This window comes from Crotalus tigris, unplaced genomic scaffold (assembly GCF_016545835.1).
Source record: "Crotalus tigris isolate CLP2741 ecotype Arizona unplaced genomic scaffold, ASM1654583v1 scf7180000024386.1433019, whole genome shotgun sequence".
Classification (NCBI taxonomy): Eukaryota; Metazoa; Chordata; class Lepidosauria; order Squamata; family Viperidae; genus Crotalus; species Crotalus tigris.
In genome coordinates this window covers 1,328,933-1,351,161 of record NW_024100556.1, presented here as the reverse complement: position 1 = coordinate 1,351,161, position 22,229 = coordinate 1,328,933, and the positions used below count along the sequence as shown (strand labels likewise).

Sequence of the window (22,229 nt, the reverse complement as noted above, 5' to 3'; positions counted from 1 at the left end):
CCTCCAGTCCTCTAATCCAGAGGTCCCCAACCTTTTGGGCACCAGGGACCAGTTCCGTGGGGAAAGGTTTTTCATGGACCGGAGAGTGTGTGGTTTTGTGTGCTGCCTGAAGCCCATGGATGGGGCTTTGCTGTTTCTGTGGACTGGTTGCTGGTATGCCATGGACCGGTACTGGTCCACGGACCGGGGGTTGGGGACCCCTGCCCTAATCATCCTTTTTGCTCTTCTCTGCACTCTTTCTAGAGTCTCCACATTTTTTTATATTGTGATGACCAAAACTGGATGCAATATTCCAAGTGTGGTCTTTATACGTAAATTGTTGCATTCATTATGTCAAATCTATCAAAACCTGCCTGGTCAAGCTGCTTTAGTGGTTCTCAACCTGTGGGTCGGGACCCCATTTGGGGTCGAATGACCATTTCACGGGGGTCACCAAACCATGCTGTCCGCCATTTTTTCCCCTTTTCCCTAGCTGTCCTACTCCCTCTTATTGGTGGCCACACCCACTTGGGGGTCACCACAACATGGGGAACTGTATTATGGGGTCACGGCATTAGAAAGGTTGAGAATCACTGATCTAGGCAGAAGCTACATCTGAAGTGAATCTGGGATCAGGCTCCACGGTTTGTGAAGTTGATGAATGCAAGCAAAGCAGGGGAAAATATATATATGTATGTGGATTATAGATCTAATTGTGTTTAAATTACTGATCTTCTTTAAACATGCTATTCTTTTTTCATAAATGTGCATAGGTTTCATTTACAAGTGAATGTTTTTTCTAAATATTTATATCTACATGTCTGTTTAGTCTTGTATTTGTTTGGTGCAAACTTGCATTAACCGAATTGAAAGGAAGAATATAGCCAGTCATTTTATGATTGCAGCTGTTGCCTCTTTACTTTAAAAATGGTTTTATTGATCTAGCTGCAGTATACCATATGAGCAATGTCTTTTTTTTAAAGAGGGACTTAAATAGCTTGATTTAAATTGTTCAGTTATTCATTTCTCCACATAAAATAACCAGAACCACATTTTCTATTTGTTAAGGTTTTAAAATGTCACTTTAGTGCCACTATTTTATTTTGTGATATCAAGGTGATCAGAAAGGTCAATCTCATTTGAAATTTTAAGGGACCATGGCATTTCAAATTAGGAACAACTCTTTTTATTAGCATGATTGTGCATTTGTGCTTTTTAATCTTAGTATAGCTTTTAAAAAATGTCTCCATGTATTCTAATTATTAACTATATTTCTTGTTTTGCAAGGTTAATATAATAAATTATTGGGAACAACTGTTACACAGTTTCCTAGTTAATATGCATTGAAGAAGAAAATTAAATGAAGAAACAAGATGAATATGCAGATTTTCATGGGGGGGGGGTTAGAAGACTGGAATACAATGTTCAAAAGAGTGAAATGAGTTCAGATCTGATTCAGTTTCACACTGCACAGACAACGATACATATAAATCCACAGAATATGAGAAAAGCATTTGCAAAGCAGGATCCACCTATAAAGGCAGCAACAAAGAGGTGAAACCAGAGCTTATAAAATGTAGGAAGATCATTTCCTTATAAACATACAGAACTTGAGCAGAACTTCCTAATTATGTAATTGTACATCTATAGAGATAATCCATGAAATGTTGATTGTGCTTTGGCCAATTTTATCTTCTTCCTTTACACCAGAGGACTCAAAGGGGAACCAGAAAACTTAAGCTTTTTGCCTCTTTCTACAACTTGGAAGATACTTTTTGTCTTTAAGGATTTGCACTTCAAGGAGTAGAGAGGTCCGGCAGTCTATATTTTATCTTCCCATTCTGTGGAATTAAATAATTTTTTAATTGAATGAGTCTATTCAATAGCTCTTATCCTCCAGCCAGCAATTCGACTCTTTGCCTTTGAAAATGAAGACTTACCATTATTTTGAAGGGTCTTTGGGGCGAGTGGAGGCTGAGGCGTTGAAGGGGATCAGGGGCCGGGGTCTGGGGATCCTCCCAGTCGTTCTGCCTCAATCATGAGGTGATCCCAAGGGGTCAACTGGGAGGTTTCCTATCAGAGAAACTGCTGAATTGAGGGGGGCTGCCCCCCAACAGTGGCCCTTCTCCTGTTGGGTTGGGGGCATTTATCCGACTTACCTAAATCAGGGACGCTTAAATGCATTTGGACGTGATGCCCCCCCCCCCCCAGAGCTTCGAGGAGGCTGGAAAGGGGCTCCTGAGGGAGACACTGTGGGTGGTGGAAGAGGGGCCCCCAAGGGAGTATAGGGAGGCCTGATTCGGAGTCAGACCGAGAGAAAGGCGGAGTCGGGCCCGGCCCTGAGGAGCCCCAAAGACCCCCGATGGCGGCACTTCCCTCAGAGCTGCATCTCTCTGTGTCTCTCCCCTCAAGAAAAAAGGCTCCTCCCACCCTTCTCGAGATTGCGTTTCCCGCTTCTCTCCGCCTGAGAGGGAATCGCGCTGGGAGGGGATTGGCCAGAAGAGAGAGAGAGAGAAGGGGAGGGGTCTCTTTCAACCTCCCGCCTCCCTTGTCCTGCAGCCTTTTCCCCAACGCCTCTCCTGGGAATAAGCTGCGCCAATGGGAATTCTCCCTTCTGTTGTGTCATCTGTCTCCGGGCAGAATCTCTCGTGATTTCTCCCTGACGGGCGGGGGAAAGCCTTTGAAGCAGAAGCTGAGAAACGGGGGAGGGGTGTGGTTGTGTATGTGTATCTCTTACCCACATTGTGTGCAACCGCAACTGGAGGGGACCATTCCGGGTTAAACTGGGGTGTCCCGAAGAGGACACAGAAGCAATGTCTAGGGGAGGCAGTGATTGCTGAGATGTGGAAATCCCAATCTTCTCTGGCTGATGACGTCCAAAATTGTAGCGCTCTCCTCCAGCCACAGCCCACTTGTTTTTCACAAGACTCGCCCCCCCCCCCGTGACACGTATCTCCAGTCTTCCAGCTGCATGATCGACTTTTGCTTTGCAGAGGACTCTCTGTATGCCACCCCTCCTTCAAACTGGTTCTGCTTCATGGTTAGCCCGTTTCTCTGAGCTACCTGTGAGAGTGAGAAGTTGGATAAGAATCAGACTGCTCTTTAGAAGGCCAGATCCTGAAGTTGAAACTCAAATTCTTTGGCCACCTAATGAGAAGGAAGGACTCACTGGAGAAGGGCCTAATGCTGGGAAAGATTGAGGGCAATAGAAGGGGACGACAGAGAATGAGATGGCTGGATGGAGTCACTGAAGCAGTAGGTGTGAACTTAAATGGACTCGACTTTGCAATTAACAACAACAAAGAATCAGATGAGGATGTTTTTAAGTCTATTTCTGTCTTTTAGAGTACTGGCTCTCCTTTCCACTTCCCCTTTTTTCTCACGATCCTTAATTACATAATTATTACGAATCGTATAAATACTGGAGCTGCATGATCGAGGACTGAGTCAGCATTCCCGTTTCTTGGGGAAATATTGATGAACAAGAATATGATTTTGAGCCATCTCACTGTCCATTGCACTCAGCTTGCAAAGCTGTCTCTCCTGGGATTTCTTTATGGATATGTAAAAAACAATCTGGATCAAATTTGTTGGTCCAGGCAGTCTTTTATGGGATGTTTGGAGGATGGAAACAGGGATTACTTCTCCTGGCTCCTTCATCTGCTCCGGAAGATGGAGGGTAAAACTAAAAGGATATGGTCCTGGGAAGTTTGCTCAAAATTTTATGAGGATGTGGCCTACAAAAGGGGGAAACATCAGCAGGTGTCAAGATCAAAATATCAGAAGCAGCACAAGGTGTCATGTTCTGCCAGATTTGGGGGAGAGCCTCAATACCACCCCTCTCTGACCTAGAAAATCAGTCCCCCGTTGCCCCAGAAAGGCTCTTAGCATGCTGAAATACTACTTATGTGTACACCTTAGGGTGGAAAACTGGGAGGATAAGGAAATCACCTTAGATGCCTGTGCATTAACAAATAACTGAATTACAGTACTTTGCTAATATCCTGTGAAAAACTACAAAAAGTCATGTATGACTCTGTTGGGGGTTCCTCCTTTTGCGCATCAAAGAATTTCTCGTGTCCAGTGGACTTAAATGGGCATTGTCTCTGGGAATGGATTACAAAGGACATAACCAAAATCACCTCCTGAATCTTTCTGCAGGTCAGAATCAGAATCAGAATAGAGCTGGAAGGGACCTTGGAGGTCTTCTAGTCCAGCCCCCTGCTCAAATAGGAGTCCCTATATCATCATTTTAGACAAGTGACTGTCTAGTCCAGTGGTTCTCAACCTGTGGGTCGGGACCCCATTTGGGGTCGAATGACCATTTCATGGGGGTCGCCAAACAACGCAGTCCACCATTTTTCCCCCTTTTCCTTAGCTGTGCTACTCCCTTTTATTCTATTGGCTTTTGAAAGCCAATAGAATAGACTCTCTTGAATAGAGTCTAATTCTATTGGCTTTCAAAAGCCAATAGGAATTGTCCAGGCTGTCTCTGCCCTGCTGAGCCTGCCAAAAGTTCCATTCTGCAAACGGTGCTGCACCAGTTGAGTAGTCCTCGACTTACGACCGGTTGAGGTCGTGACATTAAAAAGGTTGAGAACTACTGGTCTAGTCTCTTCTTAAAAATCTCCAGTGATGGAGTGTCCACAATTTCTGAAGGCAAGCTGTTCCACTAGTTAATTGTCCTCACTGTTAGGAAGTTTCTCCTTAATTCCAGGTTGCTTCTCTCTTTGGTCAGTTTCCATCCATTGTTTCTTGTGGTGCTTTGGAAAATAATTTGACTACCCTCTTCTTTGGGACAGCCCCTCAAATACTGGAATACTGCTATCATCAAGTCGTCATTTACACGGGGAGGACTGTCATATCCCCATGGCTTTTACCGGATGCTAAATGGCAGAGCGCGATTTCCACGGCAGACCCGGCTCCAACCAGAAGTTGGGGTGGATAGCGTCCAAGGTTCCTCCAAGGCCGTGATTTCACCGCAGCTCCCAGCACGACGCGCTCTCTTGGCAGCCGGCTGATTGTATGCCACTGCACATGCTCGACTCCGTCTGCGTGGTCTGGATAATGCAGGCTGTGAGTTCCACCCGGGAATTTGGGGGAGGGGGGCGGGCAAGAGGGGGTCCCGCGACTCAGGTCCTCCCCAGGGGAGGGAAAACAGACTCCGAATCCCGAAGCTTGGAGGAAGCTGGGAATCCACCCCATAACTGCTCCTGGCTGTGCATGCACGAGATCCAATAACGGGGGAGGAGGAGAAAGTTGAGGGGGGGGAGGGAGGGGAGAGGAAGCCTAAAGGGACCACCTGCTCACGTCTCCTTCAGGTTCAGCTTCCAAGATTGGAAAGATTTTTGGAGAGCCAGCGGAGACCAGTTGCCCGGTGGTGCCAGCGGCTGAGAGGTTCCTGGTGAGCGTGGCAGAGGAGAAGAAGCAGGAATAGAATGAAAGAGACCTTGGAGGTCTTCTAGTTCGACCCCCTGCTCCGGAAAAGCCCCAGGTCAAAGATGCTCCTCATAGGAAATAGGAAAGGACCTTCGTGTGCTTGAATTCTTAAATATCTCCCTGATGAGAGTTTTGGAGATTAATAATGGAAGTAGATAATTTAGAGCACCTCATTAGCGAAATTGTTCTGGCGTTCTTCCAAAGAGTATCTTACTTGGAGCAATTCTCCCATAGGCCTCCACCCATCCCCATCCATGGACACGAGGGTTTGGCCACCTTGTGGGAACAACATAAAATCCAGATCCTCTCATGTCCTGTTCCCTTAAGCCAGGGGGGTCAAACTCAATTTCATCGAGGGCCACATCAGCATTGCAATTGCCCTCAGGGGGGCCGGGTGGGTGCGGCCTACTGGGTGGGCGTGCATGGAGTGGGTGTGGCCTACTGGGTGGGTGTGGCCAGCTCTACATCATTCCGTCAAGGGTGCCTGTGGGGGTCTGGGCAGGAGTGGGACAGATCTGAGGGTCTCTGGCAGAAGGGGGTGGGACCAGGGCAAGAGCCAAGGCATGGCCCACTGGAGGAGCCTCACTGTTCCTCTCAGGCCATGCGGGGGGGGGGCTTATGGAGCTAAGACTGAATGTGTTTCATCATAGATGGCTACCACAAAATTGTACATTGGCTCCCAGCCGGCCTGGGCCAAGGCCAAGGCAGAGGGGCCGTTCCTTCACTGTTTCCAGGATGGCTTCACGGGCCACATGAAACCACTTCGCTGGCTGCATCCAGACCCCGGGCCTTGTGTTTGACATGTCTGTCTTAAGCCCTCTCCTTCGCTTCTATTTCAGGTTCTGAGGTCCTTCCAGGAATGGGGACTAATTGGGTGGATCATACAAGTCTTTCTCGCGATCCGTCTTTTAGAGGATAAAAATCAATGTCAGGGCACTTCACTAGGTAAGGGAAGACCGTTCCACTGGATTGGTGATTTTCTAGAAAGATTCTAGTTATCCTTAATTCTCTGTATCTTCTCGTGTCTTCGTCCTTGGATTTAGTAGAAAGTGACCCAATAAGAAAGAACAAAGGAATTCCCTCCCTTCAGATTAAGCCTATGGTTGGTCTTTTGCAGAAGATTGACTCTTCTAGCATTGTCACCTTGAGTTGCATTATGGGTCCTCCATCATGAGAGATTTCTCTTTGTTCTTGGTGTTGCGGAAGAGAGCAACCTGTTTTTGGCTTTCCTTAAGAGGTAATTTCGACTCAGTTCCTGCACAGATCCCTGATGGACCATTTCCAACACCACCCATCTTGCAGGCAGTTTCCTGGGTTGCTAGAATTTCATATATTGCTCTTTTACATGGAATATGATGGTTTCAAGCGGCAAGGAATTGGGGGAGAATTTGTAGGGATTGAGTGAATGCTTTGGTTGCCAAGAATATACCTCCATGAGTTGTTCCAAAAAGGAGAACAATCCAATTGAGGTTTGTTCTTCAATGTGTGCTGGGGCTTGATCTTCTCCTTTTGTTCCTGGCTCCCGTGATGGAGCCTATGAAAGGGCACTAAAGGCAGAGTGTAGAAGAGGAAAATGGAGGTTTCCTGGGCAGGACAAGAAGAAATATTAAGTTGTACCTTCAGGCTAAAAGAAGAAGTTGAACCCTTTCCTGTTTCCATCCTGTCTCTCTCCTTCCTAGTGGATGCAATGGAATCACCGTTGGTCCCTGAATCATCTCCTTCTATTGGTGGAGTTGAAAGAGTCACTAGATTCCCAACTCAGGTAGGAAGGAAGAGATCAGCAGTTAATATGGGGGAACAGTAGGAGACCTCTAGTTTTCTTTGGGGACTCAACATAAGATAGTGATACTCCTGAGCAAAGCACAAGTAAATTAAACATGTAAATTTATGATCAGTCAAAGTAGGCCCACCTCTCAACAAAGTTTTGGAAATGTATGGAATTCTTTAATGGTTATATCATTCTGGTTTCAAAAATGCCACGTAACAGTTCATGTTGTCTATCCTAAGTAAAGCAGACAGGACACACTTATTGTAAGTGTAATCCTGTTTTCTAATTGTTGGGGAAAGGGAGAAAAACAGGAGAGCAGAAACTGCTTTGTGTATCATCTGCATCTTGATGGCCAGAAGTGCCTTCCTAGTATTTTCATGAATGTTCATGAGTGGTGAGCAAGGCTGGTCCTTCAAAGAACCACAAAGACCTTTTGGTTACCATGTCAGACAGAAATCCCACAGAAGTTCTTGCAAACATCATGAAATGTTGGAATTATTGGTAGATGGTGCATCTAAGGCACACTCTGCCACTGGATTAAGGCAGACTGATGACACTGAAGATCAGCAGGGTCAGTCAAGGTGATCAAGCATGCTGTAATTGGCTTTCAGCCTTAGGCTGTGAATTCTGCCCATTTTATCATGTAATGTGTGGAGTCCAGCTAGGAAAATGTCCAATCAAGAATGTTAAACACTTTGTGTTTTTTGGATTTGCGGATGAAAGGAGATCTTGCAAATTCTATCGAGTCTACTCACAGGGATTCTTATTGGTTCAGGGTCCTGTGTCCTTTGAGGAGGTGGCCGTCTATTTCAACAGCGAGGAATGGTTGCTGCTGAATCCCAGCCAGAAAGCCCTGCATCGAGAAGTTATGTTGGAAATGTCTGGGATCATGGCCTCTTTAGGTAAAGGTTCCTCTGGGGCAGTGGTTCTCAACCTGTGGGTTGGGACCCCATTTGGGGTCGAACGACCATTTCACAGGGGTCGCCAAACAACGCAGTCCTCCATTTTTTCCCCCCTTTTCCTTAGCTGTGCTACTCCCTTTTATTCTATTGGCTTTTGAAAGCCAATAGAATATACTCTCTTGAATAGAGTCTAATTCTATTGGCTTTCCAAAGCCAATATGAATTGTCCAGGCTGTCTCTGCCCTGCTGAGCCCGCCAAAAGTCCCATTCTGCAAACGGTGCTGCACCAGTTGAGTAGTCCCCGACTTACGACCAGTTGAGTAGTCCTCGACTTGGGACGGCAAATTGTATGTTGTACATTTTTTTAATTTATTTTTCTTCCTCCTCAAGCCTTTGATGCTCAGAAGGAAAATCATCAAGAGCCAAATTTAGTGCCGTTGCAAATAATCAAGACTGAAATACCAGAAGAGAAACCTACAAATAAGTGGGGAAGGAGGAAACATGAAAAGAAGCACAATTGGAGAGAAAAATCTATTCTTGAATGTGTGGAAATGAATCACTTCCTGACCCAACATGACTCCAAAAAAAATATATGGAAATATCAAAAGAAAAAAACATTCAAAGCAAACCCCAATTTTAGTAACTACTCCAAAATTGGAAAGAGCTTCAGCAGTAATAAACTTACTCACCATATAATGACCCAGGCAACGGAGAAGCCGTACAGAGGTGTGGACTGGGGAAAAAGTGTTGGGTGGAGAGATAATCTAACTTCCCATAAAAGAATACAGTCAGGGGGAAAGCCCTATAAGTGCACGGTCTGTGGGAAAAGATTCAGTTCAAACAGTTCCTTTGCTTCTCATAAAAGGATCCATGCCAGAGAAAAATCCTATGAGTGCCTAGAATGTGCAAAGAGCTTCAGGAACGGGGAGTGTCTCAAATCCCATAAAAGGATCCATACAGTGGAAAAACCTTATAAATGTGTGGACTGTGGTAAAAAGTTCACTGTAAAGAGTTCCTTTACTTCCCATAGAAGGATGCATACTGGAGAAAAACCTTTTAAATGCATACAGTGTGGGAAGAGCTTCAGCACTAGTAGTTACCTGATATGCCATAGAAGGATCCATTCAGGGGAAAAACCCTATACATGTGTAAACTGTGGAAAAACCTTCAGAATGAACGCTTGTTTTCCTAAGCATAAATTGATCCATGTGGAAGAGAAACCATTTAAATGCATAGAGTGTGGCCTTGCTTCCCATAAAAAAGATCCATACGGGAGAGAAACCCTGTAAGTGCATTGAGTGTGGAGAGAGCTACAGAAATAGTAATCAACTGACCTCCCACAACAGGATCCATTCAGGTGAAAAACCTTATAAATGCACTGAGTGTGGAAAACCCTTCAGGACATGCAGTTCCCTTGTTTCCCATAAAAGGATCCATACAGGAGAGAAACCCTATAAATGCATGGAGTGTGGAAAGTGCTTCTGTGTAAAGAGTGCTCTTACTTCTCATAAACGGATTCACACAGGAGAAAAACCCTATAAATGCATAGACTATGGGAAGGGCTTTAGACAAAGCTGTGCCCTTGCTTCCCATATACGGGTTCACACAGGAGAAAAACCGTATAAATGCATGGAGTGTGGAAAGAGCTTCTCTATAAAGAGTTCTACTTCTCATGAAAGGATTCACACAGGAGAGAAACCCTATAAATGTCTAGAGTGTGGGAAGAGCTTCAGCCAAAGCAGTCAACTTAGTTTCCATAATAGGATCCACACAGGGGAAAAACCTTATAAATGCACAGACTGTGGAAAGACCTTCGCTGGCAGTGGTTATCTGACTTACCATAAAAGGACCCACACAGGAGAGAAACCCTATAAATGCCTGGAATGTGCAAAGAGCTTCTGTGATAACCGTGTCCTTATTTCTCGTAACAGGATCCACACGGGAGAGAAATTGTATGTATGCAATGAATGTGGGAAGAGTTTGAGTTCAAGCAGCTCCCTTACTTACCACATTAGTTCCCACACAAGGAAGAAATTGCATCTGTGCACAGAGTGTGGGAAGAGCTTCAGATTAAAAAGACACCTTACTTCCCATAAGAGGATCCACACAGCAGGGAAATAGATACGTATGGAATGTGGAAGGAGTTTTTGTGAAAACAGTATGCTTCTCAAGAAAGAATCCAGAGGGCAGAAAAATATTCTGTGGCATGCAATCAACTTATTTCCCAAATTAATATGACTCACATCAGGGAGACATACAAGTTGGGAGGGAGATCCCTTTAGGGACTGAAGTGTTCTTAATTTATGTAAAAGATCCATTGTGATATAAAATCGTCTAAAGCAAGGCTTTTCAACCAGTGGTACGGGTACCACCTGTGGTACATTGGCACCTTGCAGGTGGTACGTGACCATCCTAGAAAAGTGGTAGAGGGGGAGGGGAATGAGCTGAACTAGTGGCAGCACCGCACAAGCCTGACCGAGAAATGGCTGGAGCTGCAAGGCTGTCAGGGCTCAGTGGAAGCACCAGGATCAGCGTCCTGGCACCAGCTGTAGCTCAGCGCTGATCAGCTGGAATGTTGCAGTATCTCCAGGGTCTTGTGATTTACATTCAGATGCTTGGCAACTGATTCATATTTATGATGGTCACAGTGTCCCAGGGTCATGTGAAGTGACCAAAATCTGCTGCAGCCACCCAGCAGACGGGGGGAATAAAAACCAAACACCCCCCCACCCCACCCCCACTGCCAATCCTCAACAAAGATGCTCACAACAATGAAAATCTCAGACAGGAGGAAGAGCGCAGCCGGGCAGACAGACAGGTGTCTTACTCGGCTGTGGCTTAGGGGGGCACTTTTTTCAGTGCCATTGTAACTTCGAACAGTCACTAAGCGAACTGTTGTAAGTCGAGGACTACCTGTACTTCATCACTTTTTTCCTTTTTTTTTGATCATTTTTTGACACCTTACTAGGTGACTGGTGGTACTCCAATATTGTCATATCCTAAAAGTGGTATAATGAGTGAAAAGGTTGAAAAGCCCTGGTCTAAAGATATGGAGTGTAAAAAGAATAACATCTGTGGAAAAATGTGGTGAAAGTCTTTCTTCTTTCAGAAGATTGCCATAGGAGAAACTGAAGAAATGCATAGATTTTGGAAAGCTCCCAGGATAAAGTTCTTAATTCCAAAGATAAAATCTGTTAAACAATTGCCTCTGCTTTATTTAGGCACAAGTAGCATCTGGTGTGAGTCTGAGATCAGCCTCCGGGCTTTCTAAGAGCTGGTGTATGCAAGCAAAACAAGGAAAAATGTACCATGTGTATAATCATTTTAGCTCTAATTGTGTTTAAAATACTGGTTTTTAAACATGTAGCAAAGTATTTAAGCTATTTTTTTCATATACTGTATGTCCACAAGTTTGGTTTACAAGTAAAAATATCTCCCAGGCAGTCTGGTGCAAAATTACATTAACCGAGCTGAAAGGGACTTTATAAATAGTTTTATTTATCCAACTACCACATGAGCAATTTTTTTTAAAAAAAGGACTTAAATTGGTTTATTTAAATTATTCATTGTTCAGTTTCTAAGATTAAAGTAATCGGTACCATATTTTCTATTTCTCAAGATTTTCAAATGTCACTTTAGTGCCTCTATTTCATTTTGTGATATCAAGTTGATCAGAAAGGTCAATCATGCTTAACCTGTTAGGGGATCGTAGCATTGCTATGGTTTTGGAGAAAAGTTACTAGCATCATTGCAACTTTGTGCTTCTTAACTTAATATAGCTTTTTGAAAAATGTATGTCCTGATTATTAACAACCTTTCTCATTTTGAAAGGTTAATAAATGGTTGGAAACAGTTGTGCAATGTAAGTGATGCCATACTTAATACACATCGAACAAAAAAGCTAAATGAAGAAACCAGATGAATATGTAGGAGAATATAGGGGGGGGGAGAGGGTGAGTGGAATTAAATGTTAGAAAGTGGTAGAAGGAGGTGGAATGGGTTCGGATATGACTGTTTCACATTGCACAATGATACACAGAAAACCATGGAATGAGAAAAGCATTAGCAAGGTAATCTTTGAAAGAAGCAAGCAATGAGAGAAATTGTAGCCTATAAAATGTGGGAACATTCCTCATTATAAAATCTTGGCATTTTTTTTAGAATTTTTCTAATTGTGTAATTTCACATCTATGAAGATGATCCATGCAGCATTGATCGTGCTTTGGCCAACTTTACATCAAAGGACTCAAAGAGGAATCAGAGAACTGATAACTTTTTTGCTGCTTTCTACAGTCTGAACATACATTTGGTCTTTGAGTGGTAGGCAAGGATTTGTACTTCAAAGAGTGGGGGGTCTGGGTAGTAAATGAGAAAATATTTCTCTTCCCAGTTAATACAATTAAATAATATATTAATTGAATACATTAATTCATGAATACATTAATTTCTGATTCAAGAACCAGCAGTTTTACCCTTACCCTTTGACTTTAAGAAATACCATCATTATTTTGAAGATATCCCAACCTAAAAGGAACAGGACCACAATTGCGGGAGAGTGGAGGCTGAGGCCTTGAAGGGGATCAGGTCCCAGGATCTGGGGATCCTCCCAGTTATTTCACCTCAGCCATGGGGTGACCCCGAGGGATCTACTGAGGGTTTCCTATCAGAGAAGCTGTTGAATTGAGGGGGCTGCCTCCCAAGTGTGGCCCTGTTCCTTTTAGGTTGGGGGCTCTTATTCGGTCTGACTGAATCGGAGACATTTGAATGCATTTGGGTGTGATGGGCCCCCAAGAGCCTCAAAAGGGCTGGAAAGGGACTATTGAGGTGGGCACTGTGGGGGTGAAGGGGGCCCCTGAGAGAGAAGAGGGGCCCAGAAGGCCTAATTTGTAATCTGAGAAAGGAGTCAAATCTACCTCTGATGAGCTGCAAAGATGCCCTCCCACCCCTCAGAACCCCTTTTCCCACTTCACCACTTAGCAAATCAGAATGGGAGAAGTGTGCTCAGGAGGGAAAAGGAAAGGGAGGAATCACAAGCTCCTGCATCCATTGTCCTTGAGCCTTTTCTCCATCTCCTGAGGGTCGCAGCCCCCTTCAATGGTGCCCCCTATCCCCCTTCTTACCTGGGAGCAGGGCTCTTTCCCTCCTCACTTCCAAGATTGGGACAGCGCCACCACCAGCAGGAACAGGGAACCCCAGCAGAACTCATGAAATGTTCCATACAAGCCCCCTCTCAAGAGGGGGGGAGAAGTGGAATTGGGAGGGGGGCATTTTGGAATTGGGTTGCTAGGAATAAGCAGGAGCACCAATTGCAATCCTCTCTTATGCCATGTCATCTGTCTCTAGGTTAAGTCTGCAGGCCCAACTTGAAGGGACTGTTCCATGTTAAACTGGGGTGTCCTGAAGGGGACACAAGTGGGTCCTGAGTGAAGCAATGCCTAGGGGACACAATGATTGCTGAGATGTGCAAATCCCATTCTTCTAGCTGAAGATACCCAAAGTTGTAGAAGTCTCTTCCAACCACGTCTCATTTTTCACAAGACCCCCTGACACATAACCCCATCCTTCCAACTGCATGATCGACTCTTGCTTTTCAGAGGACTACCTGTACGCCTCCCCTTCAAACTTCTTTCACTTCATGGGTAACCGGTTTCCCTGACCTACTTGTGAGAGTGGAAAGTTGAAGTTGGATAAGAATCAGATGAGGATGTTTTTAAAATCTATTTGTCTTCTAGTGTATTGGTTGCCTTTTTCCCCTCCACATTTTTCTCACGTTCCTTGATTACATAATTATTACAAATCATATAAACACTGAAGCTTGATGATTCAAGACTATATTCCCATTTCTTGGGGAAATATTGATGAACAAGAATATGATTTTGAGCCATTTCATTGTCCATTGCATTCACCTAGGTTGCAAGTCAAAATTTCTTGTAATTCATTTACAGATAGATAAAAAATAATCTGGATCAAATTTATCACTCCAAGCAGGTTTATGGAATGCTTGGACAATGGCAATAGGGATTGGTCCTTCTGGCTTCTTCTATCTGCTCTGGAAGGAATGTCTATTTTACCTCCTGGGAAATCTTTACCTTTTTCCTATATTTTTCTTTCTAAGGTTAGGGAGAGGATCTCCCATGGAAGGCAAGGCTAAACACTTGTCTACTTGGAGCTCTCTCCCCCCTCCACCTGCATTGCTTTTCCAAAAGGCAACTGGACCTTGTTTTTTTTCCTTGAAAACATATTGTTTCTCATCCAAGGAGCTTCTTTAGAACACTACCTGAATTTTTCTACACTCTGGCCAGTATTAGCTTTGATGATGTCCAGCCACCATGTTATTCTGTGGCCTATAAGAACACAGCACCGATTATTGCAGCCAAATTCTTGCTGTTTCTCTTCCAGCAGAGAATAAACAAAAGCTGCTTCTCTTACTGTGTGAATAGAGATCAAAACATTTTTGTTTAATTTTGAACTTAAAAAAATATTTCTTTAAAGAGGTGTTCCGCTGCGATCAGGACTCTTGGTGGCTTACCTAGAATATAATACATTTCAAAGTTTCTTGTGAAGATAGACTTTCTAAACTAGCAATTGTCTACTTGGTCTAGTGGCTAGACAGCAAGAGACCCTGAGTTCAAATCCTGCATTGACCATGAAAGCCAGCTTAGGCCAGTCACTCTCTCTCTCTCTCTCTCTCTCTCTCTCTCAATGCAGCCTACCTCACAAGGTTGTTGTTATGGGGTAAAATAGGAGGAAGTGTGTTGGAGATGTTTGCCTTGTTCACTTTAAGTTTGCCTTGAATTGTTTGTAATAAAGGCAAGATGTATTGAAAAAAACTGTCTTGCAAGATAAATACTTAGCCCTGTACAATGTACTTACGCCCGTTCAATCATGTAGTACTTATATTATGATATACTGTAACATTATTAATATTTGATAGTATAGTATACTACTAAATATGCATTTTTGTATTCTGAGTGTGTCAGTCAGTCTTTTACTTTGGGCCAATGCAGCCCCTCTTCTCCCAGGAGGAAATTATGAGTGTGAAGGTGTTTTGTTTGTGTATGTGTGTGTGTCAGTCTTTTGCTTTGGGCCGGTGCAGCTTCTCCTCTCTGTGTGTCTGTTGTGTCAGTCCTTCCGTCCGTCCTCCCCCGCCTTCCTTTCCTCAAGGCTAGGAGAGAGATTCGCGCCCAGCAGAGAAGCGGCTGAGGCGACCCAGAGACTCCGTTTCCCGCCAAAATCTGTCAACCGCTTCTCGCCCATCATTGGCTCGCCAGGCTCACGTGACGCGGAGGTCTCTCTCTCTCTCTCTCTCTCTCTCTCTCTCTCTCTCTCTCTCTCTCTCGTGTCTTCGTTCCCTTCCCAACCACGCCCCGCCTGGGCCAAATGGAAGCGGGCGGGGGAGGGGAGGGAAGCGAAGCGGGGTTGCTCTCGATGGGCTCCCGAAAGGACGGAGGCGGTCTCTCTTCCGGGTGACTTTCCGCAGACTGCCATTCGCACAAGGGCGCGGGGAGGAGGCCTGCGATCTCGCCGTAGCTTCTCCCGGATGCCATTCGGCAAGAGGGCGAGCTCCACCGCAGGTGCCACCCCGAGCAGAGGTCGGCCTGGATGGCCTCTGAGATTGCCCCCCCCCCCCCGCGCTGCCATGGCCGCGAGCGATTTCCCAAGTCCGGGCGCTGTCCTCTGGTTCCAGCAGAGGGCGCTCTATTCGCTGTCGGCCGACTGGAAGCTACTGCGCATGCTCGGGTCTGTCTGCCCGTGGGTTGGTACCGCCTGTAAGTTGCTGCCTGGGGAATCTGTGGGGAGGGTGGCGGGCAAGAGGGGGGTCCCGCGATCCAGATCCTCGCCAGGGGAGGGGAAATAGCTGGATTGTGAATCCCCAATTTGGGTTGGAGCCGGAGAGCCACCCCATAACTGCTCCTGGCTGTGCATGCAGGAGATCAAACAGTGGGGGAGGGGAGAAAAAAACTGAAAGGACCACCTACTCCTGTCTCCTTCAGGTTCAGATTCCAAGACTGCAAGGATCTTCCTGGCAGAGGAGAAGAAGCAGGAATAGAATAGAATGACGGAGTTGGAAGGGACCTTGGAGGTCTTCTAGTCCGACCCCCTGCTCAGGAAGGGCCCCAGGTCAGAGATGTTCCTCCTGGGAAATAGGAAGGGATCTTCATGTGCTTCAATTCTTAAATATCTCCCTGAAAGTTTTGGAGTTTTGGAGATTAATAATGGAAGTATATAATTTAGAGCACCTCATTGGTGAAATTAATAATAATAATAATAGTAATAATAATAATAATAAAGTTGGAAGGGACCTTGGAGGTCATCTAGTCCAACCCCTGCTCAGGCAGGAAACCCTATACCATTTCGGACAAATGGCTGTCCAGTCTCTTCTTAAAAACTTCCAGTGTTGGAGCATTCACCGCTTCTGGAGGCAGGCGGTTCCACTGGTTAATTGTTCTAACTGTCAGGAAGTTTCTCCTTAGTTCTAGGTTGCTTCTCTCCTTGATTAGTTTCCATCTGTTGTTTCTTGTCCTGCCTTCAGGTGCTTTGGAAAATAGGTTGACTCTCTCTTCTTTGTGGTAGCCTCTGAGATATTGGAACACTGCTATCATGTCCCCCCTAGTCTCTCTCTTTGTTAAACTAGACATACCCAATTCCTTATATGTTTTAGCCTCCAGTCCCCTAATCATCATTGTTCTGGCATTCTTCCAGAGAGAATCTCATTTGAAGCAATTCTCCCATTGGCCTCATCCATCCCCACGGATGGATATGAGGGTTTGGCCACATTGTGGACAGAAAATAAAATCCAGATCCTGGATTTTCTTAACTCCTTAACTCCCTTTCTTTGCTTATATTTCAGGGGTGGGGACGAGAGGAGGGAGGAAGCCTAAAGAAACCACTCGCTCACATCTTCAGATTCAGATTCCAAGACTGGAAGGATCTTCAGAGACCAAGGAGAGCCAGCGGATACCAGTTGCCTGGTGGTCCCAGTGGCTGAAAGGTTTCTGCTGAACCTGGAAGAGGAGAAGAAACAGGAAGGACCCCAGGTCAGAAATACTCTTCATGGGAAATACGAAGGGACTATATAATAGTAGGTATATAAAAACACGCGTATGCGAATGCAACGTTGTGTCAAAATTTCAAAGCAATCGGTGAAGAACTTTCGGAGATTTAAGATTTTGAACAAACAAACGTTTACATTTTTATTTATATAGATTATAGACCCTAATAGAAGGTGACCCAGCAAGAAAGATATAATTCTCTCCTCAAGCTAGAAGACTTAAATCCCATGAAGAAAGTTCCTCCCTTCGGTCCACCTTCCAATGAGTCCTCCTTTATAGAAGATCTATGGGGATTGCCTTGGGTTGCATTCTGGATTCATCATCGCGAGAGTCTTCTCTTTGTTCTCATTGATGGGGAGGAAAGCAACCTGTCTTTGTCCTTGCTTGCTAAATAATTTTGTATAAATTCTGACACAAATCCTTGCTGGATTATCACCAGTAGGCATTTCCTGCAGTACCAGCATTTCACGAATTGCTGTTTTACATAGACTATGTTGGTTTCAAGCTGCAGGGGGTGGGGGGAGACTCTATAGTTAAGTGAACTCTTTGGTTGCCAAGAGTATGCTTCCTTGATTTGTTACTGTCCAAAAGGTAGGAGAGCACTCTGACTGAGGTTTGTTCCTTGGTGCGAGGTGGGGTTGTGCTCTTTTCTGAAGGCAGAGTGTTGTACTGTTGGATGGAGATTTCCTCTGCAGAACAGGAAGAAATCTTAAGTTGTGCATTCCAACTAGAAAAGATGGTTGATCTCTTTACTATCCTGTCTCCTCCTTCCCAGTGAACAAAATGGAGTCGCTGTCGTTCATCAAATCATCTTCTTGTACTGGTGGAGTTGAGCGAGTCCCTAGTTCCCCAACTCAGGTAAGAAAGGAAAAGATGAGCTGGTAATGGGAGACTTCCACTTTCCTTTTGGGGCTCAAGGTATGATACTGCTGTTCCTGAGTGAAGCATCAGGAAATTAGAATTCAGTGATCAGTCAACACTAGGCCTGCCTTTTGAGATTACCTCTTGCAAATGTGAAATGTTGGTGCCATTGGTAGATGGTATGTCTAAGGCCCACTCTGCCACTTGATTAAGGCAGGTTAGTGGCACTGGAGGTCATCAGTCAGTCAAGGTGATAAGATAACCTTTATTGTCATGTTTTAGTGTGAGCCTACCGGCACACAGTATAAATGAAATTCTGTTGTTCGCTCTCAAAAGAAAGTATATACCCTTACACATACATAACACACACATACAAATGCTACGTACATGAATGCATACGCACACACACACATATTAATCACATATATAGCAGAAAGAGGAAACTTGAGAGTTCACAAGGTTGATATTATATGGAACAAAACTAACTGAATCTCGAAGTTCTGCTTCAGATACCATGAAGCCTCCTCCCAGAAGGCAACAAGATAAAGCAGGTCATGAAGAGGATGTGTAGCATCCCAAACAATCCTACGGACCCTGCTCAAGCAATGCTTATGTGCTATATCCTGTGGTAGAAGGCAGTAATAATCTTTTCTGCCATCCTCACCACTCTCTGCATCGCCTTCTTGTCCGAAGCAGTAATGATTCCAAACTAGACAGTAATGTAAGGACAGGAGAAGGAAGATGTACTTTTCTCGTGCGACATAGAAAATGCAGGTGTTACTATGCCCACTTCATCAGTGTCTCACTGTTGAGCGACCAAGTTAGCCTACTTGTTAGCTATACACCCAGAAACCTGATGCTGCTAACGACCTCCACAGGTGAATTGCTAATACATAGGTGTGTGGCTGTGTCTGCCTTTTCTGAAATTGACAATGATCTCTTTAAATGTGCCCTAATTGGCTGTCAGCCGTCTGCTGTAAATTCTGCCCATTTCATCATATAATGTTTTGAATCCAGCTAGAGAAATGTCCAATCAAGAATTATAACTGTGTGCCTTTACCGTTTGCAGATTAAAGGAGATCTCGCAAATTCTTCCTGAGTCTGTTCACAGTAAATCTTCTTTGTTCAGGGTCCTGTGTCCTTTGAGGAGGTGGCCGTTCATTTCACCAGTGAAGAGTGGTCGCTGCTTGATCCCAGCCAGAAAGCTCTGCATCGAGAAGTCATGTTGGAAATGTCTAGGATTGTAGCCTTTTTAGGTAAACGTTCCTCTGAAGAAAAATTGTCAGCTTAGAGATTGTGCAGATCTTCTTTTAATATTTTATCTCTAAGATTCTTTCCCTCTTAACATTAATTCCAGTCCATCTGCATGGTGTTCTAAGTACCACAATTTCAATTAGATGAAAGAAATTAGTTTTATAACCAGTCATTCTGACAAAGTCTCTTCTTTGGGACCTGTATTAATATTGCAGAGTTACTGGGAAGATAATTACAGGGGAATGTTTTTGCTTATACCATGTCGTCTATTCTTGCAATGATATTGCAATGTTATGTATGTTGTTGCAACTTAGATGCATCATATATATAGAAAAAATATGTGCCACATCATGATGTCAAGATCAGTTTTTGCTCCAAACTTTTAACTTCCAAGAGTGATAAAAGATGAGCAGCCAGGCTGTGTTTTAAGTTAATAACTAATATTCATGCTGTCATTTCCCCCGTTGCTTTCTCTGCACATGCCCAGTAATAGATAAATGTAGATTTATATATTGTACATTGTAGATTTTTCTAATTTCTTTTTCTTCCCCCCCCCAAGCATTTCATATACAGAAGAATAAAAATTACCAAGAACCAAGAGTAGTTCCATTGCAAGTAATCAAAACTGAAATACCAGAAGAAACATCTGCAAATAAGCGGGAGAGGAGGAAACATGAAAAAAAACAACCTTACAATTGGAGAGAAAAATCCATTCTGGAATGTGCAGAAATGGATCACTTCCTCACCCAACGTGATTCCAAAGAAAACAGAACAGCAAGCTGTAGAGGAAGTAGAAAAAGATTCAAAACAAAACACAGCTTTAGTAACCATTGCACAATTGAAAAGAGCTTCAACAGTAATAATCTTACTCCCCATAAAATGACCCAATCAAAAGAGAAGCCCTACAAAAGTCTGGACACTGTAAAGAGCATTGCGTGGAGAGGCAATCTAAATTCCCATAAAGGGATCCATACAGGGGAAAAGCCCTATACGTGCATGGTCTGTGGAAGAAGATTCAGTGTAAAGAGTTCTCTTACTGCTCATAAAAGGATCCACACAGGAGAAAAATCCTATAAATTCATGGAATGTAGAAAGAGGTTCAGGAATAGAGAGTGGCTGAAGTCCCATAAAATGATTGGTCTCCAGGAAAAACGTTATAAATGTATAGACTGTGAGAAAAGCTTCAGTGTAAAGAGTTCCCTTACTTCTCATAAAAGGATCCATACTGGAGAAAGACCCTTTAAATGCCTGGAGTGCGAAAAGAGCTTCAGGCGAAGTGGTGACCTGGCTTCCCATAAAAGAATCCATACAGGAGAGAAACCATATAAATGCCTGGAGTGTGGAAAGAGCTTCAGTATGAATTGTTCTCTTACTTCTCATAAAAGGATCCATACAGGAGAGAAACCCTTTAAATGCATAGAATGTGGGAAGAGCTTCTGTCAAAGCAGTGCGCTTGCCTCCCATAAAAGGACCCACACAGGGGAAAAACCCTACACATGCCTGGAGTGTGGAAAGAGCTTTAGGAACAGCAGTTATCTGAACTCTCATAAAAGGATTCACACGGGAGAGAAACCCTATAAATGCACGGAGTGTGGGAAGAATTTCAGTTTAAAAAGTTATCTTACTTCTCATAAAAGGATCCATACAAATGAGAAACCGTTTAAATGCATAGACTGTGGGAAGGGCTTCAGCCAAAGCTGTGGCCTTGTTTTCCATAAACGGGTTCATACAGGAGAGAAACCCTATAAATGCATGGAGTGTGGAAAGAGGTTCAGGAACAGCAGTTATCTGAACTCCCATAAAAGGATTCACACGGGAGAGAAACCCTATAAATGTCTGGAGTGTGGGAAGAGCTTCAATCAAAGCAGTCAACTTACTTCCCATAACAGGATCCACACAGGGGAAAAACCTTATAAATGCACAGACTGTGGAAAGACCTTTATTGTCTGTGGCCAGCTGACTTACCATAAAAGGTCCCACACAGGAGAGAAACCCTATAAATGCCTGGAATGTGGAAAGGACTTCTGTCACAGACGTTCCCTTACTTCCCATAAGAGGGTCCACACGGGAGAAATCATATGTAATGCAATGAATGTGGAAAGTGTTTGAGTACAAGCAGCTCCCTTACTTACCACATTAGTATGCACACACGGAAGAAATTGTATCAGTGCATGGAATGTGGGAAGAACTTCACGTTGAAAAGTCACTTTACATCCCATAAGAGGATCCATACAGGGAAGAAATCTTAGAAATGTATGGAATAGCGATAGGACTTGGATGTATATTTAATGGCGCATAGTGCTTTATAGCATTCTGTGGGTGGTTTACAATGTCAGCATATTGCCCTGGCAATCCGGGTCCTCATTTTACTGACCTTGGAAGGCTGAATCAACCTTGAGCCCGTCAGAATTGAACTCCAAGTATTTCCCATTGAATGTGGAAAGACTTCTCGTGAAATGTGGACCCTTTTCATGAAAGAATCCAGAGGGGAAAAATATCCATGCATGGTGTTTGGAAAGCAATCAACTGATTTCCCATAATATGACTCACATCATGGAAATGCCTGTAGGGACCAAAGTGTCCTTCATTTCTGTAAAAGGATCTACTGCGATATGAAACGATATAAAAGTATGAAATGCAAAAAGAAGCTCAGTAAAGTCTGGAAAAAGATTGAGGTGAACAGTCTTCCTTTTTTTTTCAGAGGATTGCCATTGGAGAAACTGAATAAATGCAATGATTTTGGGAAGAGCTCCCAGGATAGATTTCTTAGTTCTGGAAGTATTATTTAGTTAGGTCTGATTCAAGAAAATTTGTTACTAAATTGTCCTATTCATTACTCCAAAACCTCTCAAATGCTGTATCTGGTCAAACAGCTTTAGGTAGAAGCAACATCTGAAGTGTCAGGCTCCGAGCTTTGTGGAAAAGTGGTATATGCAAGTTAAGCTGGGAAAACAGTTTTAATCGTATCGAAAA

General features: G+C 43.9%; 1 protein-coding gene across 1 annotated transcript in view; it reads left to right on the top strand.

Annotated features, from left to right (window-relative positions):
- Positions 1-21,926, top strand: part of LOC120301573 (zinc finger protein 208-like) — a 30,152-nt gene extending 8,226 nt beyond the window's left edge. Inside the window, exons 7-12 of the mRNA XM_039328983.1 lie at positions 4,965-5,055; positions 6,983-7,180; positions 7,962-8,088; positions 8,479-9,335; positions 9,397-10,102; positions 20,221-21,926. Coding sequence (XP_039184917.1) covers positions 4,965-5,055; positions 6,983-7,180; positions 7,962-8,088; positions 8,479-9,335; positions 9,397-10,102; positions 20,221-21,365 — 3,124 coding nt within the window. The 3' untranslated portion in view covers positions 21,366-21,926. The remainder of the gene's footprint in view (positions 1-4,964; positions 5,056-6,982; positions 7,181-7,961; positions 8,089-8,478; positions 9,336-9,396; positions 10,103-20,220) is intronic.
- The last annotated feature ends 303 nt before the right edge of the window (positions 21,927-22,229 follow it).